Source organism: Aplidium turbinatum, chromosome 5 (assembly GCF_918807975.1).
Source record: "Aplidium turbinatum chromosome 5, kaAplTurb1.1, whole genome shotgun sequence".
In the NCBI taxonomy this organism is placed as follows: domain Eukaryota; kingdom Metazoa; phylum Chordata; class Ascidiacea; order Aplousobranchia; family Polyclinidae; genus Aplidium; species Aplidium turbinatum.
The window spans coordinates 26,760,955-26,783,624 of NC_137476.1; the positions used below are offsets into that span (position 1 = coordinate 26,760,955).

Sequence of the window (22,670 nt, forward strand, 5' to 3'; positions counted from 1 at the left end):
GTTGCGAGCCAAACACATCTGCAACGCAATTAATACTTGAAAGAGAAAACTTTCCGTGGGTTTAATTGATATTTGTTTGTCCTTAATAGATGTTAAAAATGATTTTCTAAGCTGAATTTTTCTTTTATTATTGAGCTATACTTTAAATATGTGTTATGTTGCAAAAGGTGTAAAAAAAACTATCAGGCCTCATTGCAAGAATCGATGTGAATAATTATGTAATTGACCAAACTGTAAACTTTTACACTGACTTCAGCAGTCTTTCTTCTTCTTTAGTAGTATGTTGTCATGTGTTCAAAATAGTGTATGATATTTTGGAAAGGTATTTTGGAATTTCAAACATAGTAAAAAGCATCAAGAAAGGTGGTAGCATCATTTTTGAGCTTGATGTGAAATATTTAACAAAATGCGTTCTTTTATGTCAAAATATAATAAGTTATACAATTACCTTTCATTTCAGCAAGGCCATTTTAGGTTGATGTCAATAAATTGTAGTCTATGGAATTGACTTTTTCAATTAAATTTAATGTCCTTGTCATTGTGAATCAAATGTAATTACTCAATAGATTGGAAGGGATTGAAATGAAGCTGAAGCCTAAATCGTTTTATCCTTAACTAAATATTTGTTCATTCGGCAAAGTGTAATATTCGAGCGATAAGTGGACAATGCAGTTCATTGATCAATCATGTTGAAGCTCCATCCACGGAAATTATCAAAGAAACCTGTTTAAATTCTACCTTTTGTTACAAATTAAAATCAACATTTGATTATTATGCAGTTACATCTTTTGCCAATTAGATCTCTTTTTAGATGATTTACAACGTTATTTAGACATTCATGTATGAGAAAAAAATTCTCCATTCTATGTCTACTTCGCTAATTTATTATTTCTATACTTTTTCAATAAAATTTCTAGGGGTGATGACCGGCCGATGCATTTCAATGTAAATTGATTAAATCACAAATCACTTTAACAAAATCATTTGTATGAAACCTCAAATAAATTACTGTTGTCATGTTGAGTAGAGTCATACATCATAATATTTTTCCGTTTATGCTGTAGCCCATTGTGTAGTTGGTGACTGGATTTTGCTTACGTCCGTAATGGTCTACGTCAGCATATACGGACGTAAAATACACAACCCCATGACGTAAGAGAAGACTTTAAGGAAGTATATTAACAACAGAAAACAATAAGTGTAAACATTGGTACTTTTATTTAGAATCTAATCTTGCATTTTTTAAATTTTTATTACGTTTTTGTATTGAGGTTGTGTGATGTTTCAGTATATGTGCAGCCATGGCTAGGTGAAAGCGATACCAAAACTAACATCCACAGAATATACATACAGTAGTTTATTTTGTAATACACATATTATCAACCCTACCAAAGGAGTGCTTAAATCCCAGAAAAACGTCAAGCGGAAAGAATTTACCAACAAATAATGAAATCAAAGTTTTTGTGCCTGTGCAAAAAAAAGTATCGGAGAAACAATGGTAATACAAGACACAATGCTCAAATCACTTTTTCCTTCTTTTCGGCTCGAGCTGCTTCGTCGAACAGCTCATCTCCAGCCGAGGAAATGCTTATCAGCTTCGATCGACTTCCGCGACTTGAGTTTAATTAATTTCCTAATTTGTTATCAAGCTAACAACAAGTATGACTCTCCTGTGAGAAGACAACTTACTAAAAACAAATAGAAATTAAAATGCAGCCTTAGGACACAATTATTGTATCAGAACAAATTAGTCAATTGTTGCGTCTTGTCACATTGTCTTAAACATTTTAATAGTTTCGTGCCGATTTGTGTGGGCAATTATTTTAATTGTTCAGACATAATGACATTATCGTATATTCAAAAGTATGTGTACTGTATGTAGGCTGTCAACATCCTACTCTTTGTCTTTATAGAATGACTTACGACATCTTCTCAAATTTTCTCAAACAGAAAACCCATTTTGAAAAGTTAATTCCATGCGTGTGTGAGGAAGTCAATCGTAAAATTTCTGCCGTGAGCTTGTTACATGTTTAAGCACAAATGAAGCCACTGGGCAAAACAAACTGCAACAACACCAGTCCAAAACAAACAGTCAACCTTTACCACAATAAACTAATAAGAGAAGCTTGATGTTTCAAAATATATTTGCTCAAAAACTTTTTAGGCTGAAATGTTTTTCTCTTTTTTCTTTCCACCTGTTGATTTGTTATTTCGCTTTTATGAAAATTCTGTAAAAACAGAAAATATTTTGCACTTTTTATTAATATAGCCGCCAAAAGCGTTTACAGGGATTTCAAGCTGTAGTCATGAACCTGGGCCCGAAGAAATTTTGAAGGTCCTAAAACTTTCTTGCGCTCCGGAAAGAACAAAAGCGCATATTTAATAGCTATTAGTCTAAAGGGCGTTTGGTGGCATGGTCATGTGGTGAGTGGTGGGAATGGGATAGTGCGGCGGATAAGGCGTTGACTTTCCAATGATGCAAACCTGCTTTGACTCCCTGCTTAAGCTGGTTGTTGAAAACACCGCTCCCCTCTACCAAAGGGGTTATAGATTGGGTGAGCATAATTGGTGAAGGAAAGGTGGCCGAGAGAAAGGAACTGGTCACCCTATCTCTGCTTAGTGCCGATGGCTTAGTTCAAGAAGAACCTTATCTTTTCATTCCAGACACTTGAATCAAGTATGGGACCACCTTTACCAAAGGGCGTTTGGATTTAATTCATTTATTCATATAAATCCGCCGTTACACAACACCATGTCATCTGATTGGTATAACAATTCAACATTTTTTTATTCGCTGGAACACAATTTTGTATGTCAATTGATGTACAGTTGCCTTGCCCTACGTTATGCAGTTTTCATTTGAGGTTTTGTGTGGTTGTTGTTTCGAATTTGAATCCTATGGACGTTGTTTTTAATGTAAATAAACAAATAAAACATAAAATGAACAAAACAACTCCTAATTTTTGGACTTCCTTTTTCCTCGATGACTATTTTGGTATTTCCCCTTCTTTGAGGTAATCTTTACATCTTTGGGGTCCTGGATTTTATTGTTAGCTACCAGGTGTAATTTTACCCTCAACAGCCCTGTATATAGACCGCTTTTATAATTTTCATAAACTTAAACTTAAACATAAACTTACAAATGATAAGAATTTGAATTGTAAGCTCATTCGAGGCTTGCTTTGATAGAAGAAAACGTCAAAATAGTTCATTATTTTGCAATTTCTTTTTCTTGAGCGTGTGTCTTGCCTAGGCGGTAGTTTGAAATATTTTTAAATTATTGCCAAAGACTTGGTTTTCCTTGTGAACCTACGAGACAACTACTTTATTGAGACCACTCTTACTCAGTTGCAATCAATACAATGAGGTTTGGGAAAAACTTTTCTGTGCCACATGTTTTACGAACGAAAGTTTTTAGGAGAGTTTTCATACCAGCAGATTGACCCATCATGCTTATCATATTTTTCAGTGTCTTTACCAGGGACGTTCCATGAACAATTTGGCCGCCCCCTTAAACAACAAGATTTCTTATAACATTTTCAAGAAAAATTGTAGATGCCTGTCTCATAAAAAGAACACCTCCGCCGCAAAGAACTCGGTTTCTTTATTTACACTAATCGGCCCTCAAATGTTTTCAGAAAAACAAAAGAAAAAAAAGAAACGGTCTAAAAGTACCCTCTATACTCCACTGTCAGCACTAATGGCATGATTATTCCAGTTTTGTCTGTTTGGAAGAATCAAGTGAAAGGTTGTAATCTATTAGCGAATTCAGAATGAAAACTGCTGATGAATGTAGTTTCCATAACTTTTTTTTTGTTCTTCAATGGAATTCAAATGACCTGCAGTATTTTAAATGTAGACTAAGTTATAACTTCTTTGTTAAACCACCAAAACTAAGTCTGCCCTTAGTTTAAATTGCAGGAAATGAACGTTTTTTCGGTATTGTTAAATTTATATGTATTAATCTTCTGTTAATCCGCTTACAAAACTAGCTAATCAGTGACTGATTATACCTTACAGTAATTGCGACCACACAAGGGGTGGGTCTAAGCCACCGGTACGATAGTGACGTCACACAAAAACCATCTCACAGTCGGATTACACCTGGTACCTCTGCGCTCCCTTGTCAAGATCGAATAGATAATGTATAAACATGTCAGTCTGCAACAATTATTTTACGAGTGCTCATGTCTAAAACAGCTCTTTTGCTTAAAATGTCATCTAACTTGGTTTATTTGTTAGGTTGAATATGTCACATATTTAAACAAGTTGGCCATGACGGGATAACTTGCAAATATAAACAGCGAATTCAACATGTTTAACTTAACTTGTAAAAAATGACAGTTTACTTTAAGATTTTTTATGTTGCTAATGTTATTACTGGCCATTTAGTAAGTAAAGTGATCAATGAAGCAAATTGTTTGTTTAAATTTTTGAGACTTTACTATTGGAGTAAGAGATCGACAAAATTTAACATATTAACCTGCTGCGGTCCACCACCACTCCGCCCCGATAGCTCAGTTGGTTGGCGCGTGACTTCGTGAACGAAGAGGTTCAAGATCAAGCGGCGCTGGTTCGACTCCGGACTCGCCAAAAACAACCCCCTCAGACAGCAGGGCTATGGAGTCGGAGGGGTTTTGGCGTCTCCGTAGTTGGCCAGTGATAAACCGAGGAGTCGTATAGTTTTGCTCGACCCCACAACCCAGTCAGACAGGCAAAACAAAGTAAATCTAATGCAATGGTTTTCACACTTTGACCTGGATACCCCCTTTGCTTTCTTGAAATAATGGAGGATCGCACCTATTCTTAAAACAAGCAAAAAAATAACGAAACAATTTGTAATGTGTGTATAACATCTAAATCAGTAGGTACAATGCATGTTTACTCTCTTATATCGGTAGGCGATTTCGTTTAACCGGCATTCGATCGGTCGCAATATCTTGCAACAACATTTCAAAATTAGGCGGCTTTTTAGCTAGCTATTGCAAGATGTCTTAGGCTACTATGTTGGGACAAACGACAAGATTGTTTACGCACAACGACTCGTACATTGGTCGCTCGCCACAAGACAAAGTTCGTGGGAAATAACCTAAAAGTGTAAAACAAAGAAAAGGGAGAACGCTTTGGAAGGTAAGTTGGTCAAAATAATTTAGTAGTCAGTCAATGAATGTTAAAGATATTCTACGGACCTTTGAGCTCGCGAACCCCAGTTTGAGAAGTATTGATCTACAGTAGAGCGTACGGTACTAAAATCGACAAAAAAACTGTTTATAGGCCTATTCGTTGTTGATTGCGATGTTAACAAAAGAACAACCATGCAAGAAATATGTCTCAGGGAGGTGTAGCCAAGTATCTATACAACATCATGCGTGTAAGTCTACTGAAAAAGAAACTTCCTCAAAAGGTAGTATTCATTTTATTACTGTAAAAGCTTTTGCGGATGTAGCCTAATATCTTCTCCAGGCTTAGACTAGGGAGATAGACAAGACCACCCAGGCTGAATAAACCTACACGTTGAGTTGAACTCCAAGCCTTTGTGATCACATAAATTGTAATATTTTGTTCACGTGCCCACGGACGAGATTGTTGCATTTATGCTTCTTTAGAAAGTTTTCCTCTTATCCTTTTTAGTTGTCATAATATAAAGTTTAAGTCTTACTTACTTTAATCCAATTAGGTTTAAAGGTTGGGTTTTTGTTAAAGTTTCAGCATGGATAGCTTGTGGTATTGCAAGCTTTAAAACAGTTTAAAATGTAGCATACACAACAAAAACAAGAAAACTACATAATTGTTTTTTTTTTGCCGAACATTAGCAGATCATTACAATGGCTGTAACTTTTCTATGTTTTTGTAAAATCCCCCCAAAAAAATCCAGCTGATCCAAAAAGCTAAACGATTACTCTAGCCTGATGATGCAAAAACTAATTGCCATTGTTATACAGCACCAAAGGTGCGACTAAACGTAGTGTGGCATTTTTTGCATCTGTAAAAAACATCACAATTGCGCTATTACCAAATTACAATGATAAATACCCTATTGAAATTGCATTTTTTAGGAAATATTTCGTTTTCGTACAGTTTAATGTTACCTTTCTCCAAAATGATTCAAAAATACCCAACATCCATGAATACGCCAATTCCATACAAAGATCAGTGCTTTGGTGAAATATTATTTTGTTGATAACCGAATAAATCCAGTGTAGTGCCATTGCGTCTCCAGTATTGTTATCCTACACTTTTAAAAGATTGGCCAATGTATACAACTTCGACTTGATTCCCAGATACACAAACCTCCCACCTATCTATATTGGTTAGGCATAGCAATAACACAGAAACAAATTTTCTCTTTGGTTTTTTTAACAAGTAAACACAAGTTAGTATTGGAAAGCCATTAAATGTAGTCTTGAACAAAGACGGAAGGCACTAAGCAAACGCAGGCGTGGCCCAGCTTAAACTATTTCCATGTTTTTAAAATAGTTTTTGATTTTCTTCTTTATTTTCAACTCTGACAAGTTGTCTTGGCCTATGTGCAGTCAGGCGTGTTAAAGCTCAATAAATGCATTCTTGTCAAAGCAACGCACGTGTGACCCGGGCCGTGACGTCACAAATTACTTTCGCCAAACTTTGGCACGTAATTACAACCAGCGGTGCGGAACGCAAACTGAATCCAGTTTTTGTTTTGACAATTACGATTTGTTGGTTTTGCATTCCATGTTTCCGAAATGATTTTACCCCTATCGTTTGGTGGAGTTGACATGTTTTTAAATTTTAATGTTTTTATTACGTTTTCTAACATTCGTTTCTCCTAAATTACTTGATAGCTGTATGAAGGAGTTATGCCTGTCAACAGAGACGTTGTTAATGTAACAGAGACATACTAATCTAAACTTATAAAGCTCGAAAATGCTTTCGAAGTAGACTTCTGCTGTTGTTACAAAAGTCCATTAGGAATATCGTTCTAAAATATCATTTTAACCAAAATCAATTTTCTTTGGTAATAATTTGAAATGTAAAAGTGGCTTTCTTATTTTGTATTCAGGCGTAAATGTCCATTTTCAACTTAAAAAAATAAAACGTTTTCAAACATGTAAAAATTGAATGAGGTTGTCCACCAAGGAAGTGGGTATGCATATTTATTGTGTATGAGTAGAAATCCATATAAATAAAAGGATGCGACCAGTTGAAAACTTTTGTTCATCCGGTCACAATCAGCAGACCAGAAAAAAGAAAACAAAGAAGTAGCTCACAAGCATATTTGACTGAAGGTTTGCCGTTTTGGTGTTGCCAGTAAAATGTAGGCTACAAATTTTTTCAAACTTTTTTGTTTCTGTTTTTTTGAAAAACGAAAAAAATCTTGTTGATATAATTTCACGAAGAAATAAAATTTCTTGTTTATAAAAATCAAACTGTTTCAATCAAAAAAACTAACCTAGTTCAAGCGCTTGGATTTTGTGTTGAAGAGAAAAAATAAGACAATGACTTAAAATAATGCTTTAGTTCCATCCAAGATTTGCATTTACCATCGAATCAGGAGATACTAAAGATCCGGACAGAAATGTTTTTACAGATACGGAAACTTTTAAATCCTCAACTACTTTATTGTTTCTTGTCTGTTGAGTTTGTTATTTTTTGAAATGTGTTATTATGTTTCGCCATTTTCATTAGTTAGGACGTAAATTTTCCGATAATGTTACGGACTTATCTGTTTAGAACGTTGTACTCTCTTTAATTTTGTTAAGTTTTATTTAGTGGTTGCGTTAGAAATGTCACAATTTTAAAACTTGCAAGCTTAAAATATCAAGTTGCCAAACCACGTGACAGAATATGCCACCCAACAGCTTTTCAATCCTCGTGACATCACACATAAGCACCTTGCTGTCACAGAAAGTCAAAAAGTAATCTTTTACCTTACGTGACACCAAATGACTCCAGTTTTAAATCCTATATGCTACAGTTATTCAGTGTTTACACAACTACTGAAACCAGTCGTTTACAACAAAATATGATCTTACGAAATCGTTTAGAAAAAATAAATGTTTCAAATTTTTCTGGAACATTTCGCTTTCAAAGATGTTGAGAGATTTTTTTCCAGTCAAACCATTCCAAAAGTTGTTTTCTTTACTATAAAACTCTGTTGCCACGATGTAGTTGGATGTGTTGGCCTACGCCAAAAGTGCAACATACTTTTCTAGTGCCAAATACCAAGTATGACGATGCTATGTACTGTATTTTGGAAAAATGGCATGTTTAGAATTTTTCCAACTTAACCTTGACATCGTTCTACTAACAATGCAGGTAGGGTTAGTGCGAAAAGAACATTGAATTGTGAAACAAAGTTAATTAGCAAATTTAGGTGTATAATGATGATGATAATTGTGATAAACAAAAGCTTATCCTCAACAGCTCACATTTATACATTTGCTAATTCGGCTTCTAATTTGAAACGTTCAAGAACATCGCTTAAAAGATCGTAGTAGACCTGTAAAACAAAACGTGTCTATCACGGCATACAAAAACAGATGGTTATGACATATTAGATTACTGTACTTATAATGCGGTTATCAATTGCACTAAGTGTTGAAAATAGAATGCCGTGAGAATGAACTAATAGTAGGCTTGCTTTTGTTACCGCATAGTTAACTATTAGTTAATTTATCGGCTGCGCGAACATCATGCAGGACGACTGCATGTCAGTTAGTGTTATCTGACAGTTTTCACTCCTTTATATTTCCCCAGTGAGACCCAAATGTGACGTCGCCACGCTCTTGCTGGTCGTTTTTGGATCTCAAGAGCCTCACAAACTCTCCCTCATTTTTAAAAAAGCATGTAAAGATTAAAAAATATAAAGCTGCAAAATCATTTTGGGAATTTCTCAATTTAAATTTTACTAATATTTTTTATGAAAACTCCGATACTGCCTTTCTTTAACTCTCGGATTGCGCAACAAGCAAGATGTGACCTTTTACATTGTACCAATGACTGTGTTTCCAAGTTGGCCTTTTGAGTTTAATTTGTATCAGCGTAAGTCATAAGTTTAAGCAAGCTAGGAATCACTGTATTGTTAGTGGCAAACCATCCAAAACGTTTAAGAAAATTCTTTCGAGATTTTAAGATATGAGCCCCCACTGCAAACTTGCACTAAAGAAAGCATTTTGTAGCTTTTATAGCATTTTTTTATTTCAATTATGAATTACGGCAATTTAAAAGAAATCACATTTTTTGACTGGATGAATTGATTGAAAATTTGAACCACTTTAAAAAGGTCAGGAAAATGCCAACTGTTTTGCTTCTTAGTTACACCACAATTTTAAAAGTTTTCCATAGCAAAAAGACAACGATTGACTCCTCTACTTTTGCTTTGTCCTAAATAACAAAACCAAACATTGTTTGTTGATTCTTTAATAAGGCTATACCATAATGTAAAGCAAAATAGAATGATAGAAGAGATAAGAGTTTTTTTCAGACGAAAACGCTGCATTGAAAACTAATGTAGCGCAGTTAACCATTTCGTTTGCTTTGTAACATAGTCAAACATATTGGCGCAATGTAAGATTTAGATATCTACATTCCACAGTGATAAAATGAAGATACGCTGCATCAAATATGGTGTAGTAGCGTGTAGACCAGGGGCGGGCAAGCATTTTGGACCACGGGCCAAAAACGTTTTAATCTTTGACAAGTGGGTCAGGTGAGTATATGAAATGGACAAGAGTGTTAAGCTACAACTTGTTAAAAGCATTATTTATATTTTTTTGTTGATATTTATGTTGATGTCCGCCCTTCGTTTCCGAAGATGGCCAATGAGACTGAATCAAGCTTTAGTGTAAGCTATGGTCAGTGTACATGAGTGCGGAGATGACTGATGAGGCCTATCTGTGCGGTGAAGCTTCTTCTTCTTCTTGCGTTTGAGATCGCCGCAGATCACGTTGGTACATCCAGGCACAATAGCCAATGGATTGTGTGTTTATCGAGCGTTGCGAGGTCCACATATCTGTCCTGGGGTTGATATACAGGACAATGGTAGATAATGTGGTAGTTGATAATGTGGTGTACAGTCTGACAATCTGAGCCACATGCACAAGATGGTGAGTCGGCGAAGCCCCATTGGAACATCTTGCTGTTGAAACGGCCCACCCCATAGTCCGCAGGCGATTGAGCTTCACCCATTCCTTGGTAGGTAGTTCTGTTTCGGGTGGAGTGTTGGTATTTAGAAGGAATGTGAACTGGGTTGATCTCGCAATTTCACTTCATTCACTATTTCAAATTTCGGAAAGGTGGAAGTTGGATTTACAGATAGCGGCAGCATGTAGGGAAAAAAGGCGTCGAAATTTCAAGCGCTGGGGCTTTTGGGAGTGCAAGTTTAGGACAATCTGGTTGAGGTGGTCATCCCTTGACATAGCTTGTAGGACCAGACTGCGTACATGGTTTTCCCTACGATGTCTACCTGTGGCGATGCCTGATAGTACCGGCAGAAAGTCAGAGGAGTTGGCAACCAGTGATTATTCTCATAGTGATGTTGAGAGCAGTATCAATTTTGCTAGTGTGTGCGATACGGCACCAAGTGGGGGAAGCATATTAGGAGGTGCTGTAAACAAGTGCAAGAACACTTGTACATTGTTGGAAATGTACTAGCACCCCAGGATGTTCCAGCTAGGCATCTCAGCAAGTTGTTGCGTGCTGATAGCTTAGCATGGAGGGCTTCAGTATAGTGTTTGTAAGTTAATTGTCGGTCGAGCTTCACTCCTAAGTAGGTGAGACACGGGTCGTGTAGGAGTAGGTTTCCATTGAAAAAGACTGACAATTGAGGCGTAGATTCCATGTTGCAAAGATAGCTTCAATTGGAAAATCAAGTTATTTCTGTTTCTCTCTCTTCCCGCTTTCTAAATGTAGATACTTGAAGTATCTATGATTGAAAAGTCCCGTTATAGCACTATATCTACATCTTTAAACAGCGGTCTATTATTCAATTTCGTGGTATATTTACGTGATATTCAAATGTTTCGCAATTTCTCTTGTATTTGACTTTGATATGCAGCTTTTTGTAAAAATTTTACATCAGTTTTTTTTTAATTTGAAATTGATTTTGTAAGCTTGGCTGATCTTAAAACGGTTTTGTACGCCTTAAAGAGATTTCTTTGGAGCCTGTGTCGAATCATGTAAGCTGTGTTGACAGTTGAGCGTCCTTGAAATTTCAGCAACAAAGTTACTACTTGCCGATGGAGTTTTACAAATGAACCTAACAAACGCTCAACTCAGGACACTAAAGGGTCATGTGTCTGAAACATGATCTATTAGCTGGTAGTGGTCTCGGTCTTATTGTTAGCTTTACAAAATGTGTACTTTGTGTGATTTAGCATAGATTTATCAAACATTGGTCAATTTTTTTGACGGAATGGAATTATGCTGTATGCTCTAGCAGTGAAACGAAGCCGTGCATAACGTTAAGCGAACTTTTAACCTCAGCCTATAACTGCTACTAACATACAATAACAAGCATTTTACATCCAAGTTTGCGGTTTGACAAAATTGCTAAAAGTGTTGCTTTTAAAAGTTGCCAAACGCTTACCGCTTGCCTTGCGGTGAAGTTTAGTGAAAAATATATGAATTAATGTTTTTTTAGTCGCTCAACAGATTTTCAAATTTTATGATGCCGGTTTTGAAGAGGCTAAAGATATTGAACTTTTCATCAAAGCTCTATTTTTCTTTCAAATTAGACGTGAAGATAAGGCAATAACTTGTAACCGATTAGGCAAAGTGCCAACCGACAAATTACCTACCGTGCTCTGGCATTGCTGCAGCAATTAGCTGAAGTGCTAAATGATTCCAAATTTGGGAACAATAAAGAATTTTAAGAGTTGAAACGGAATGACAGGAAAGGTGGTGTACCGTATAAACTATTTATGCAATGATGACAAAAGAAAATGGAACCATCATACGGAGATAAAGCGATTGATCAATATTTTCGTGACGTTATCATAATATTAAGAAACTTTTAATTATAGCAAAGTATTGGGTATCATCTTAAAGTCAGAAGACTAGGATCTAGTACAAAACAATTTGTATTTTATAGAGTATTATTTGATCAAAATCACTAATTAAATATGAATTGTAGTTTTAAATGCACAAGAAAAACATGATTCACATTAAACGCAGTTTATTGTATTAAAAATTCATCCCATTTGTGTTTTTAACAAAATAAAAATCATTCACTAACAAAGAGGAGAGAGCTTAACCCCTAATTCTTCGATGATGGCATCAAACAAATGCGAATTAATTATATCATTGGCGCACGAATGACACGCGCTCAGGGTGACACAATTAAAGCCTCTCCAATACTTCTTGTCATTAATTATGGATAATTGTTTAATGCGTTGAGTACTTTGCGTATCTCTGACTGTTTCTCTCCGTTTCTAATGTCAGATGCATGCATCTCAAAGCTAAGTGGGTTTATCATACAAACTCTATCAAATTCAATCGAATGCGTTGTTTCTACATTAGCTGATAAAGTCGGCTAAACAAAAAAGATTCTATACAATGATACGGAATTTAATCGCAACAAAAACAAACAACCATGCTCAACAGATATTAACCTTAAAGCTGGGAACACACCGATTGCATGTTTCAATGTTTATTCCTTGAAATTTAACGATTTTAGAGGTTGAATAAATGCAAAAATAATTGGCTATGTTGGCTTTAAAAGCCGTTGCGTTAGAACAGGCAAGATATCAAAACCATCTCAATAAATTGGCACAATGTTTAATATCGCTTAAGATTGAGAAGCGTTGCCAGATGTCACCTATCCAGTCTTGAAACATAATATTTACGATGCAGAAAATTTGATAGTCTTGCATTATTTATGACTCAGGCAGACAGGTTACGGGTAGCTAACAAGACATTGTTGGTGACTGCTAAAGTATGGAAATGCATTTTTTGAAATGTGTTTTTAAGCGCGAAACATATGGAGGTTTGCAACAGATTTCATGTTTATTGAAAGTATTCCAAGTGCTTCAAAGATCATACGGCATTAAAGGTTTTAAGACAACTGTAGATACCTTTGGCCCGCTTAGACGATTATAATGTTCTGCAATATGTACCTACATGTTTTATGATGTAAGTGTATAGTATTTTTGACGTAACTGGTAGACTATTGGAGTGATGTATTTATGAGGGGGTAGTATTTTTATCTCACATTGAAGCTTCGCATTTACAGAAACAGATTTTATTGCTGCGCACCTGTTGCTATGGACGAATTTGCTTTTGTTCTCTAGATGTTTGGTACAGAAAATATATTTAGATGTGATTGAAGTCATTTTTCTGATATTTCCATTGTAAGGTGCTCTATTCACAGCATAGCTGTGGAAGAATAGGTTTGCCCAAACTTTGTCTTGGAAAATATGCTTTTGAAAATGCTGATTTCAAAATTTTTTCTAAATACCCGAAGGTTTTTGCGTACTTGACCGTTTTGCGTTTTTGCTCCTTCGGCTATAGTTTACAGCCACTATCAAAATTTGGCAAGTTAAAAATACAGATTCTTCGGTTTGCTTCCAAAAAAAGTGAAAAACAATTTTAAGTAAATTAATTCTAAAGTAACGACCAATATTAAAATCTACAGTAAACTGATTTCGATAAACTTTTTTATAAGATAATAGCTTTTTGTATACAGTAGTCTACAAAATTAATTGTAATAGTTGCCCACATATATATGTCTAATAACACACCAACGTAATTTTTACCTCTAAAAACTATCATTGGTATATGCATAGCGGATATTATATCATATATAAGCTGTTTAGAACACGATGTAATGTTTTGTGGCGACGTTTCACTTTTGAGTGCGAGACAAGAAAAAAGGTTTCGGTAACAATGAGACGCTGAAAGAAGGAGTCTGGAATAAAAACGAAAGACGTTTCAAAGACGGTTACTTGGCTTGGTAGAATTCTGCTCAACTGTCACCGAAAAAAAGAATGTTAATTGTTTTGAAATCAAAAAGTTACAAATGATATGGACAAGAAAAAATTAAATGTTTAATTTTTGTAACGACGAAGTTTTCAGAGTTATAAAAATATATTTGCAACTTTAATAGGTTTTATAATAAAAAAATAAATACCGACTAACTAATATTGTCCGCAGGTATATAAGCAATTGCTAATTAATATTAAAAATAAAGTACTCGTCTATTGAAGTTTAAAATTTTATCATGAACACCGCTGCTGCTCATCACTCTACATCGAGCCATTCTGGCTACTCTGGGCTGGCCCAAGCGGTTTCAAATCCGGCGGCTGCAGCTTTGCTTCTCCGAGCTAGCGACAAATATCCGAGAACTCCAAAATGTGCAAGATGTCGGAACCATGGCGTTGTCAGCGCGCTGAAAGGACACAAAAGATACTGCAGATGGAAGGATTGCATGTGCCCAAAATGCACGTTGATAGCCGAACGACAAAGAGTAATGGCAGCTCAGGTGCATAATTTACTTTTGTTTTTAACTTTTATGGCCGCAGTTTTATTGTACTTGTTAATTGTGCAACTAAATAAAGTTAATCATATAATAGTGTTCCATGAGTTTAAAAAATGCATTGGAAGCATGATTTTCAGATGGCTTTAAAACAATTTTATTAATTAAGAATTTGACAGTCATGTAAAATTGTTGGCGACTTTGATTTAATCATTAAAATTATTTTTTCAATTGCTTAAATAACTTTCGATTTATACTCCCTCATTTCACCAAATTGCTGATTACAACTGATCACAACAGTAGAGTCTTTCGGCGTTAGAAATTACGTAAACTTGTCTTGCGAGAGTGATGAAGGTGATAATACAAAGACAGTGCGTCGCCTTCGAGGAACGTTAGCTGATCTATTATTATCACTACGCGAAGCAAACCAAAGCATCAGCTCTCAATCGCAGATGTGGCCTGTCAAGTAACACAAAAATGTCAGATTAAAAAGATCTAAATGAATGTAAACTTCCATTCCGTGTCATTTAAATTCAGCAGGAATTATGGAAAAGTAACTTGGCTCACATTGGAAAAACAAAATGGCGTACGTCACCTCAAAGTTTCTGCAAATTCACGTTTTCAAAATTCTTGATCAGGTCGCCTTACGCCGCCAACAGGCGCAAGAGGAAAACGAGACCAGAGAACTTCAAATCTTGTACGGGGCTGGCCAGGGGATGTCGCAAATGGAGCCCCAACACATGCAAGGAATTAGCGGAAGAACAGAAATGTCACCCACAAACGAATTTTCAAAAAAACGCTCCTTCTACGATGTCAGCAATGACTCGGAAGCATTAGGTAATTATAAGTTTGTTGTAAGTTCTTCACATTTACAGGCGGTTTAACATACAGCGATGTAATAATAAAAGCAACAATCGGCCTTAAGTCTTCTGAAGCAAATCTTTCTATTAATTATGTTTTTCAGAAAACGTTTTGTTTGAAATTAGACGTTTGTGTAAATAACCACTGAGCAAACTATCTAAACTCCAGCACAAAGCATAATTGAAGATTACGGTTTACGAATGATTTAACTTGACGGTAATCAGGCCACGCGTTTGAGCAATTATGTGATCAATGTTTTTTAAAACTTCGTTATTTTTAAAGATGCGGTTTCAACTGGTTTCACCCGGTGTAAAACTTGCTTATGGTTCATTGTGTACGAGGCTTAGCTTACTTAAAAATAAGGTTTGGGTAGCCATAGCCTTCCGTGACTTTTCCATACAGTCACAGACTGGGGGAAATTGTATTAGCGTGATTTTTTAAACAACGTTAAGCTTTCTTCGGTCAGTGTTACTCTTCATAGGGCATAGGCTATGTCTCAGCTTTCTCCATCTATTTGTCCAAGTCGTGTGTGGTCTGGGCAGGCAGTTTCTACTCGTTTCGAAGACAAAGGATTATCTGAAATATTTTCCAACAGACACGTTAAACTTTTTTCGCAACCCGCCGAGTAATGAGGGATATTGCTTGGACAATGAGGTGTTTAGAAAAGGAAATTACTCGTGTGGTATCATGTCGTATTTGTTAATCAAGCGTGGCTGAGCTTATTCATGACGTATGTGTTATCCCAGTACGTATGAGCCAATCAACATGCGAATCGCTGACTAATCCTGAAAGGCTAAATCTTAGCGACGAAAAATTACATTGATGGGTTTTTCTTAACAATTTAACCTGTTGGTTCCGATTGCGTTTTTTTGGACACATTCAATTTTCAATTTGAACTTTAATTTACTCATTTTTGATTTCAGAAAATAAACGGCCGCGTTCAGACAATTATGCAGCATGCATTTCACCCTCTAGCGAAAATGGTTATCAAGTTACCTTATCTCCAAGTCAGATGCATTTTCCACCTAATGAAGAAATAAAGAGATCCGGGAGCTCTCAAAGAGAATCTGATACGGAAAATGAAGAGTATAAGAAAAATTGCTGCTCTCCAGAAAAAAATCTCACTGAAGATGATGAAACCGAAATTGAAAGAAGCTCACCCTCTTTTACCAGAAGCTTACCGTCCCCCAATGCTCAAAATCCAAAATCTTCTCAAATATCCGACGTATCACATCCTATGAACGAAGAAAAAACTAATTTGCCACAAGAGGAAACATGCAACAGGTCGTCTGACTCGAATGGTGCGAACCAGAACAACCACAAAAAACAAGATCGAAGGTGAATCTTTCACAAATTTTTAATTCTTTGTCGTTTGTGAAAGTCTATGTGTAATAAAGATTGAGTATTAAGAATCGTTTCTAACCTCTATTCTTTCAACTTTTTTAGATCTGGCTTAGTGATGCTGTGTCGAGTCTTTCCTAAGCACAACGCGAAAAGTCTTCAATCAATCATGGAAAGTTGTGATGGGGATCTTGTTAAAGCCATTCAAGAGGTAATCAGCTTTTAAGCTTATTCAATGCTTCAAAGCTTTTAATCTTAGTGATGAAGAGTCATCAGGCCCTTTGATGACAAAATATTGATGATTTTTCCACCATCAAAAAGCATCAATTTTAATGTTAAATTTTCCTTTGTGCTTTTAGTTTTAGTAATACATATGGCTCACCTTTATGCGTTTTTAGGTTCTCAGCAGCAAAGAGCTTTCAACAAACGACAAATCAAATGAAAAAGTTTATGAACAATCAGCAGACTCTACAACGCCCCAGGAAAATATCTCCTCTTCATACAACTCCAATAATTTCTCAGCATCTCGACTTCTGGCTACAGGTAAATACATTTATAAAATTTTAAAGAAACTTGTTAGACGAGATTTTATAAAGAAGACTATTTAGGAAGGAACATAACATTATTACAAACGTACTTCTATTTTATACAGTTTTGCGAAAACTATAGCCGATGTAGGCTACTTTGAAACATACAACCAATATGGAAGTATATTAATATATTGATTTTTAATTGTTTCTATTCAGCTGGAGATAGAAATCTTTCTTCACGTGTTTGCCATGGAAATGCATCGTCACTTCATCCCAGGTCTCAACATCCCATGATGATGAATTCAACTGGTCCGTTTGGACATCTCACCAAATCCGCTTTTCAACCGCTTTTTTCTGGTCTTCAAGCAGCGAACACAAGCGCCTTGGCCACAACCAACTTCCCATTGGCTGGAAGAAGGAAGTCAAGTAGTCCATCTAGCATTGCTTCACAATCGAGGCAATTTTTCTCTAATTTCAATTCAATGTCTAACTTGTCCCCATTTTCCCCGTTTGCTGCCGCATACGGGTCTCATCCGCAACACCATGCAGCCGGTGGTATGTTCGGTTTATCACCCTATTCTACATCCAGCTTTATGCCTGGGCTTGCGGCAGCAGCTGCAACAGCTGGATTTAAGGGACATCCGAACGGAGTGAACGGTCTTGCTAAAAATTGCGCGTTCAACGGATTCATGAGAGGAATTGGAGCCATGGCATACAACGGAAAGCTTAAATATAACACTCAACCTTTCAGCAACATTGACGCAACGTTGTCTGACGTATCTTCGAATGGATCGAACGAAAAATAATCTTCTTTATATTAGAGCTTTTGTGTGGTGTAGTCTACAAAGCTTTTTGATATAAATTATTATTTCAACGTATAATTTTTTTCATTTTTTGCATTCCAAATTTCATTAATGCTTCAATTACTCGTATTCGCGATTGTTTAGTTTTTTATAAGGTTTATTGTTGTCACCCGTTGTTGACGTTTTTATATTCCCCCTCGTTTCAATATACGTCACTTCATTTCGTGATTTAGTTATGTCGTCAGCTGAAGTAAACGCTTTCAAACCTAAACAAGAAAAGAGTTTACAATTTATCTGACTAATCTAAACATGCCTGTTGGAAACTTCTGCAGTCACAGACAGCAAAACCCGTCATTTTTACATTGATTTAACATTTGCAAACGTTGCATCAACGTAAAAATTACGATTTTGCTGTCTAGAGTCGTTCCTGTAAGCTGCTGAATGCCATCGCTCAATATCGAATTTTTCTGCATTGTTGACTTGATAGTTTTATTTTCTTTAAAATGTAAATTGAAAACATACTGTTTTGAAATACAACTTGCTGTTAAAGTTTTATTGTGACTTTTATATGAGAACCAAAGGGTAAGACACTTTACAGAGTTTTTACAATAAAAATTTTAGCCCAAATACAAAATAAAAATGGAGACTAATGCAAAAGTGATGACTTGTGTTAAAAAAAGCAAACAAACGTTGTTCCATTTACATCGTTTTAACGTCGTCTAACGGAATGCGAAGAAGTGATAGGTTTTTGTTTGTTTACGCAGTCTGCCCATGCATCACTCAAAATCAGTAACACATTGTTACGTCCTTGCAATAGCAGTGTAAAAATATCATGTTTTTACGCAGACAAGAGACCTGCTGTATTTTACAAACTAAAATTTACCAAAGCTGAAATGCGTAGCGAAAAATTGTTTTAATTGAATGTTCTGCTTCCCTCATTTCCTGATAGCTCAAAATAAAAGCACTTAACTTTTCAAACCACAAAATAATTAAGCGAAGCATGCGTTCAATTCTCGGCCTGTGTGTTTAAGCAGAGCGGAGTGGACAGTTTTTTATTCAGCTGTTTTCAGTAGATCGAATTATTTTCAGACAACATAAACAAAAGATATTCACTAAATGTTGGCCGGCGTGGGCCAGGGGTTCAAAATTTATACAAGTTTACAAAATTATACAAATTATACAAAGATAGCTTTCTGAAAAACCTTTTTCTTTTCAGCTTTTTTAAGATCACATTTTGTTAAATTCTAGTTAGATTAAATTGTATTGTGTGATCATGCAGTAGAGTAACCAAACCTATAACGGCTTTTTCATCTAAAATAAAAAAGTATAGCCTACCTGTTAATACCAGAAGCAAAAGCTGTGGTTCTTTTTTTTAAATTCAATACAGTTGTATAACTTTACGACTTTTACAAATGTTTAAATCTTATAATATTTTATTAGCACTACTGTACTGTAGGCTACAATAATTAAGAAAATAATTCCCGTTTGATTCTCAGTTATTTTAGAATAGATATACTTTTGAAAGCCTTAAGTCAAGAATGCTGATAAATAAATATAGTCCAAGTAACCATATTCTACTTTAAGTAAACGTCTGCTTGGAAGTCGAAACAGAAACACGTGAAATTGAACAGTAATTACCCAAGTTAAATATGGCTTCATTTCTTAATAATTTAGTTTTGCATCTGGAAAAGTGTTAAATATAACAATATCAATAGTTTAATCTTGTTTCAAATAAGATTAGTAAATGTTTAGCATGTTCTTATCGTAGCCTATATTATGCTTAACATGGCTACCAAAAACAAATGGTAATTATCTCTTACACGTTAAAGGCACAATGACAGTCAATTTGTTTGGGTTTCCTAGTAAGAAATGTTAGAGCGAACAGAAAGATAAAGTTGATTTAGCTAAGAGTTTTTTTCTCTTTATTTGTGCAATCGACGGTGATTAAATGTCTTGATGGTCTGACATAAGCTAGTACGACTAGTCATAAAATAAAATAAAGATTAGTAGTAATTAGAAGGAAAATGGTAAATCCCTATGCGTATTAACAGTGCATACATATACCACTGACACCACGTTGATTCTGCGTTTGTACAATGAACATCTCAACAAAGATGGCATCATGAAATGTCCCTGTGGTGCACACAGGATAGACTGAAGGGTGAATTGAAGAAATGTTAGTTTTTGGTTTTTGAAAGTGAATCAACAAGGAATGATAAAAGTTTTAGTTCAGAAATTGTAAAAACAATGAGTGACTTGTTTTCATAACGCTTCACGCAAATAAAATTGAAGCTCAGGCTCTATTTATCAAAATACGTTTATAAAAATAAACCGCTTTTTTGCTGTTGCTTTGCGCAAAACTTCCATTTGCTTATACAAACGTTCTGCATTTATGTCATCGGCCAGTTTCAGGGTATTTTCTCATTCTATCTTTTTTAATTGTATGTCTTTGGCAACTATAACTGCATAATGAAAGATACCAATTAAGTTTTACTTTTCTACCCAGGTGTTGCGTTCAAGATATGAGTTTAAATAATTATTTCATTTAGGAAACTTCTCAAGCGTGACATTGACGTCAGACAGAAAATTTACTAATAAATAAATCACTGGAGATCTCGTTTGACCTTAAAAAGAAACTTTTCTGCCAATACAGTTCTATTTCTTATGAAAAACATAAGTTTTTCGAATCTCAAATGAAGTCTCGGATTTGGACAAGCTGTTTGTTTTGCGTCGACTAAATTCCTGTCGCTCATTGACACTCTTGGGTGGCCTAAACACACTTTACACCCAATCAACCTGATATCAGTTTGACTATTATTCACAAATGTGTAAATGATAATCTTATGCAATGACGAAAACTCGTATTTGAAACATTCAATATCGTTATCAGAATCATCTTGCCTCCAATGTGACAAAACTCTGTTCAACATAGCATCATGCTATATTTAAGATCAATTAGATAGAAAGCCACTGTATTTTCGTTCAACGAAAATTAGCAATAATAGCAATGTTGAAGACTTGAGAAAGGTATATAATAAGCCTAATTACTTTCATTAAATACTGAGCTTTTTTTTAAATTTTTTTCATATTTCTGTAAGTTGCTGTTTTAAGTTACTCGTTCATTTACTAAAAAATATTTTTGATATTTCACTGGTTAACTCTGCCATTTTATGATGTTCAATTGTAAAAAAACAAAATTACTTTTTCCGAACAAATGTTTTAATGTTTTAATAAGCTTTTCAAAATCTTCATTAATTCTCCATGCAATCGCTTTAATAAGTATTTGAGTAAGAAAAACTTTACAATATGTTTCTCGGCAGCCGATTTGTAGCAAGAATTGACAGCGATAGATTGAATTAGACAGTAAATTAGACGTAACCAATGCGCTGACTTGTCATGTGGTATGTGAGAAAAATTTTAAAATTTTATGTGCTCTGCTCTTGGAATGAGAATGTGGAAGTCTTTACGAGCCTTCCTTTCCTTTTTTGTTTGTGATGTGATGTGAAATTGCAATTTTTGCAGTTGAAGTAAATCTCTTATTACTAATCATTTTAAACGTGAAACGTGTCTCACGTTGGTCTCACACCAAAATTTTGTTTTCAATAAATTTTCTTTGTTTGTTAAAAGGGATGTTCTAACACAACGCTTCAGTGATTATTATTAAAGCAGCAAGCTCAAACACGTCCATTTTCTAGTATCACTTGTTATGTTTTTATTGAAACTCAAAAATTTTCACCTGCTTTGAAACTACTGAAAGAAGCCTGAACAAAACTGAGTGCACGTAAATGACAAACAGAAGAAACGCTTTTGAACCAAAGTAGTTCTGCTAAATTAATTTAAATATTATTTGATCAGACTTCATGTGGTCATGTTATTTGAAAAGACAACTTATACTTCAAACTTTAATTACTTCTAATCGAAGTGCTCTAAAGAAACTAACTATTTTTTGTATTTTTACAAGTTTTCCTCAGCCAGACATTGTTTGATCATATTCGTACACTGTGACTGCACTGCTGCGAAATAGCAACGTCGAAAAATGAGGACAAGATTTTGAAAAATGATGCAGAGTGCATGAAAACGTTAAATTGTTGTATATCTTCATTGGCGTATAATGAACGGTGTGGCTACATGACGATGAATAGTCTATTATTGCCATCTCCCATGACATTTTTGTTCCAGAAACTCAAGTAAAACAGAAACTCAAATCATCAAAATAAGCGCCGAAAACGTTTGAGAACACATGCAGTATTTTTGGTTAGGTGATTTTTAATATGCATTTTTTCTAAATTAAACCTACAACTTAATCAGTTTTGCATCATATGGTAAACTAAATCTATAAAGCATACAAACAAGAAAAACGCGAAACTTTTTGTTTACTTTCATAGCCGTATAAGACAAAGTGTGAGAGAGTTTAATGGAATTTCAAAATTTTTAATATCGCCATTAAGACTTAAACGACGCCGATTCGTGAGTTAATATGTTAGTTCAGTTGATACATAATGGAACTGTGTAGCCACAAGACGATTTCAATTGGTTTCAAGGATGCTTGTGACAGTGTCATCACTTTGTAAAGTTGCTTTAATTTTTATGTCAAGATTTGCTGTCATAACATATGTCGCTGCAATGACTCACTTAGCCCTGCTATTTGAAATTAATGTATAAAAGAAAATTTTAAAAATAAAC

General features: G+C 35.1%; 1 protein-coding gene across 1 annotated transcript; it reads left to right on the forward strand.

Annotated features, from left to right (window-relative positions):
* The first annotated feature begins 14,155 nt into the window (after positions 1-14,155).
* LOC145770615 (uncharacterized) lies at positions 14,156-18,540 on the forward strand. Its single transcript, XM_082582304.1, has 6 exons — positions 14,156-14,458; positions 15,091-15,289; positions 16,237-16,651; positions 16,760-16,865; positions 17,053-17,197; positions 17,401-18,540. Exons 1-6 carry the CDS (start codon positions 14,198-14,200, stop codon positions 17,988-17,990), a joined length of 1,716 nt encoding a protein of 571 aa, XP_082438430.1. The 5' UTR covers positions 14,156-14,197; the 3' UTR covers positions 17,991-18,540.
* Positions 18,541-22,670: the final 4,130 nt, after the last annotated feature.

Excerpts from the sequence above, each read along its gene's own strand:
- LOC145770615 (XM_082582304.1), top strand. The coding sequence starts at position 14,198 with ATGAACACCGCTGCTGCTCATCACTCTACATCGAGCCATTCTGGCTAC. Across the intron at positions 15,290-16,236 it reads CAATGACTCGGAAGCATTAG|AAAATAAACGGCCGCGTTCA; the intron begins GTAATTATAAGT and ends TTTTGATTTCAG. Across the intron at positions 17,198-17,400 it reads ATCTCGACTTCTGGCTACAG|CTGGAGATAGAAATCTTTCT; the intron begins GTAAATACATTT and ends GTTTCTATTCAG.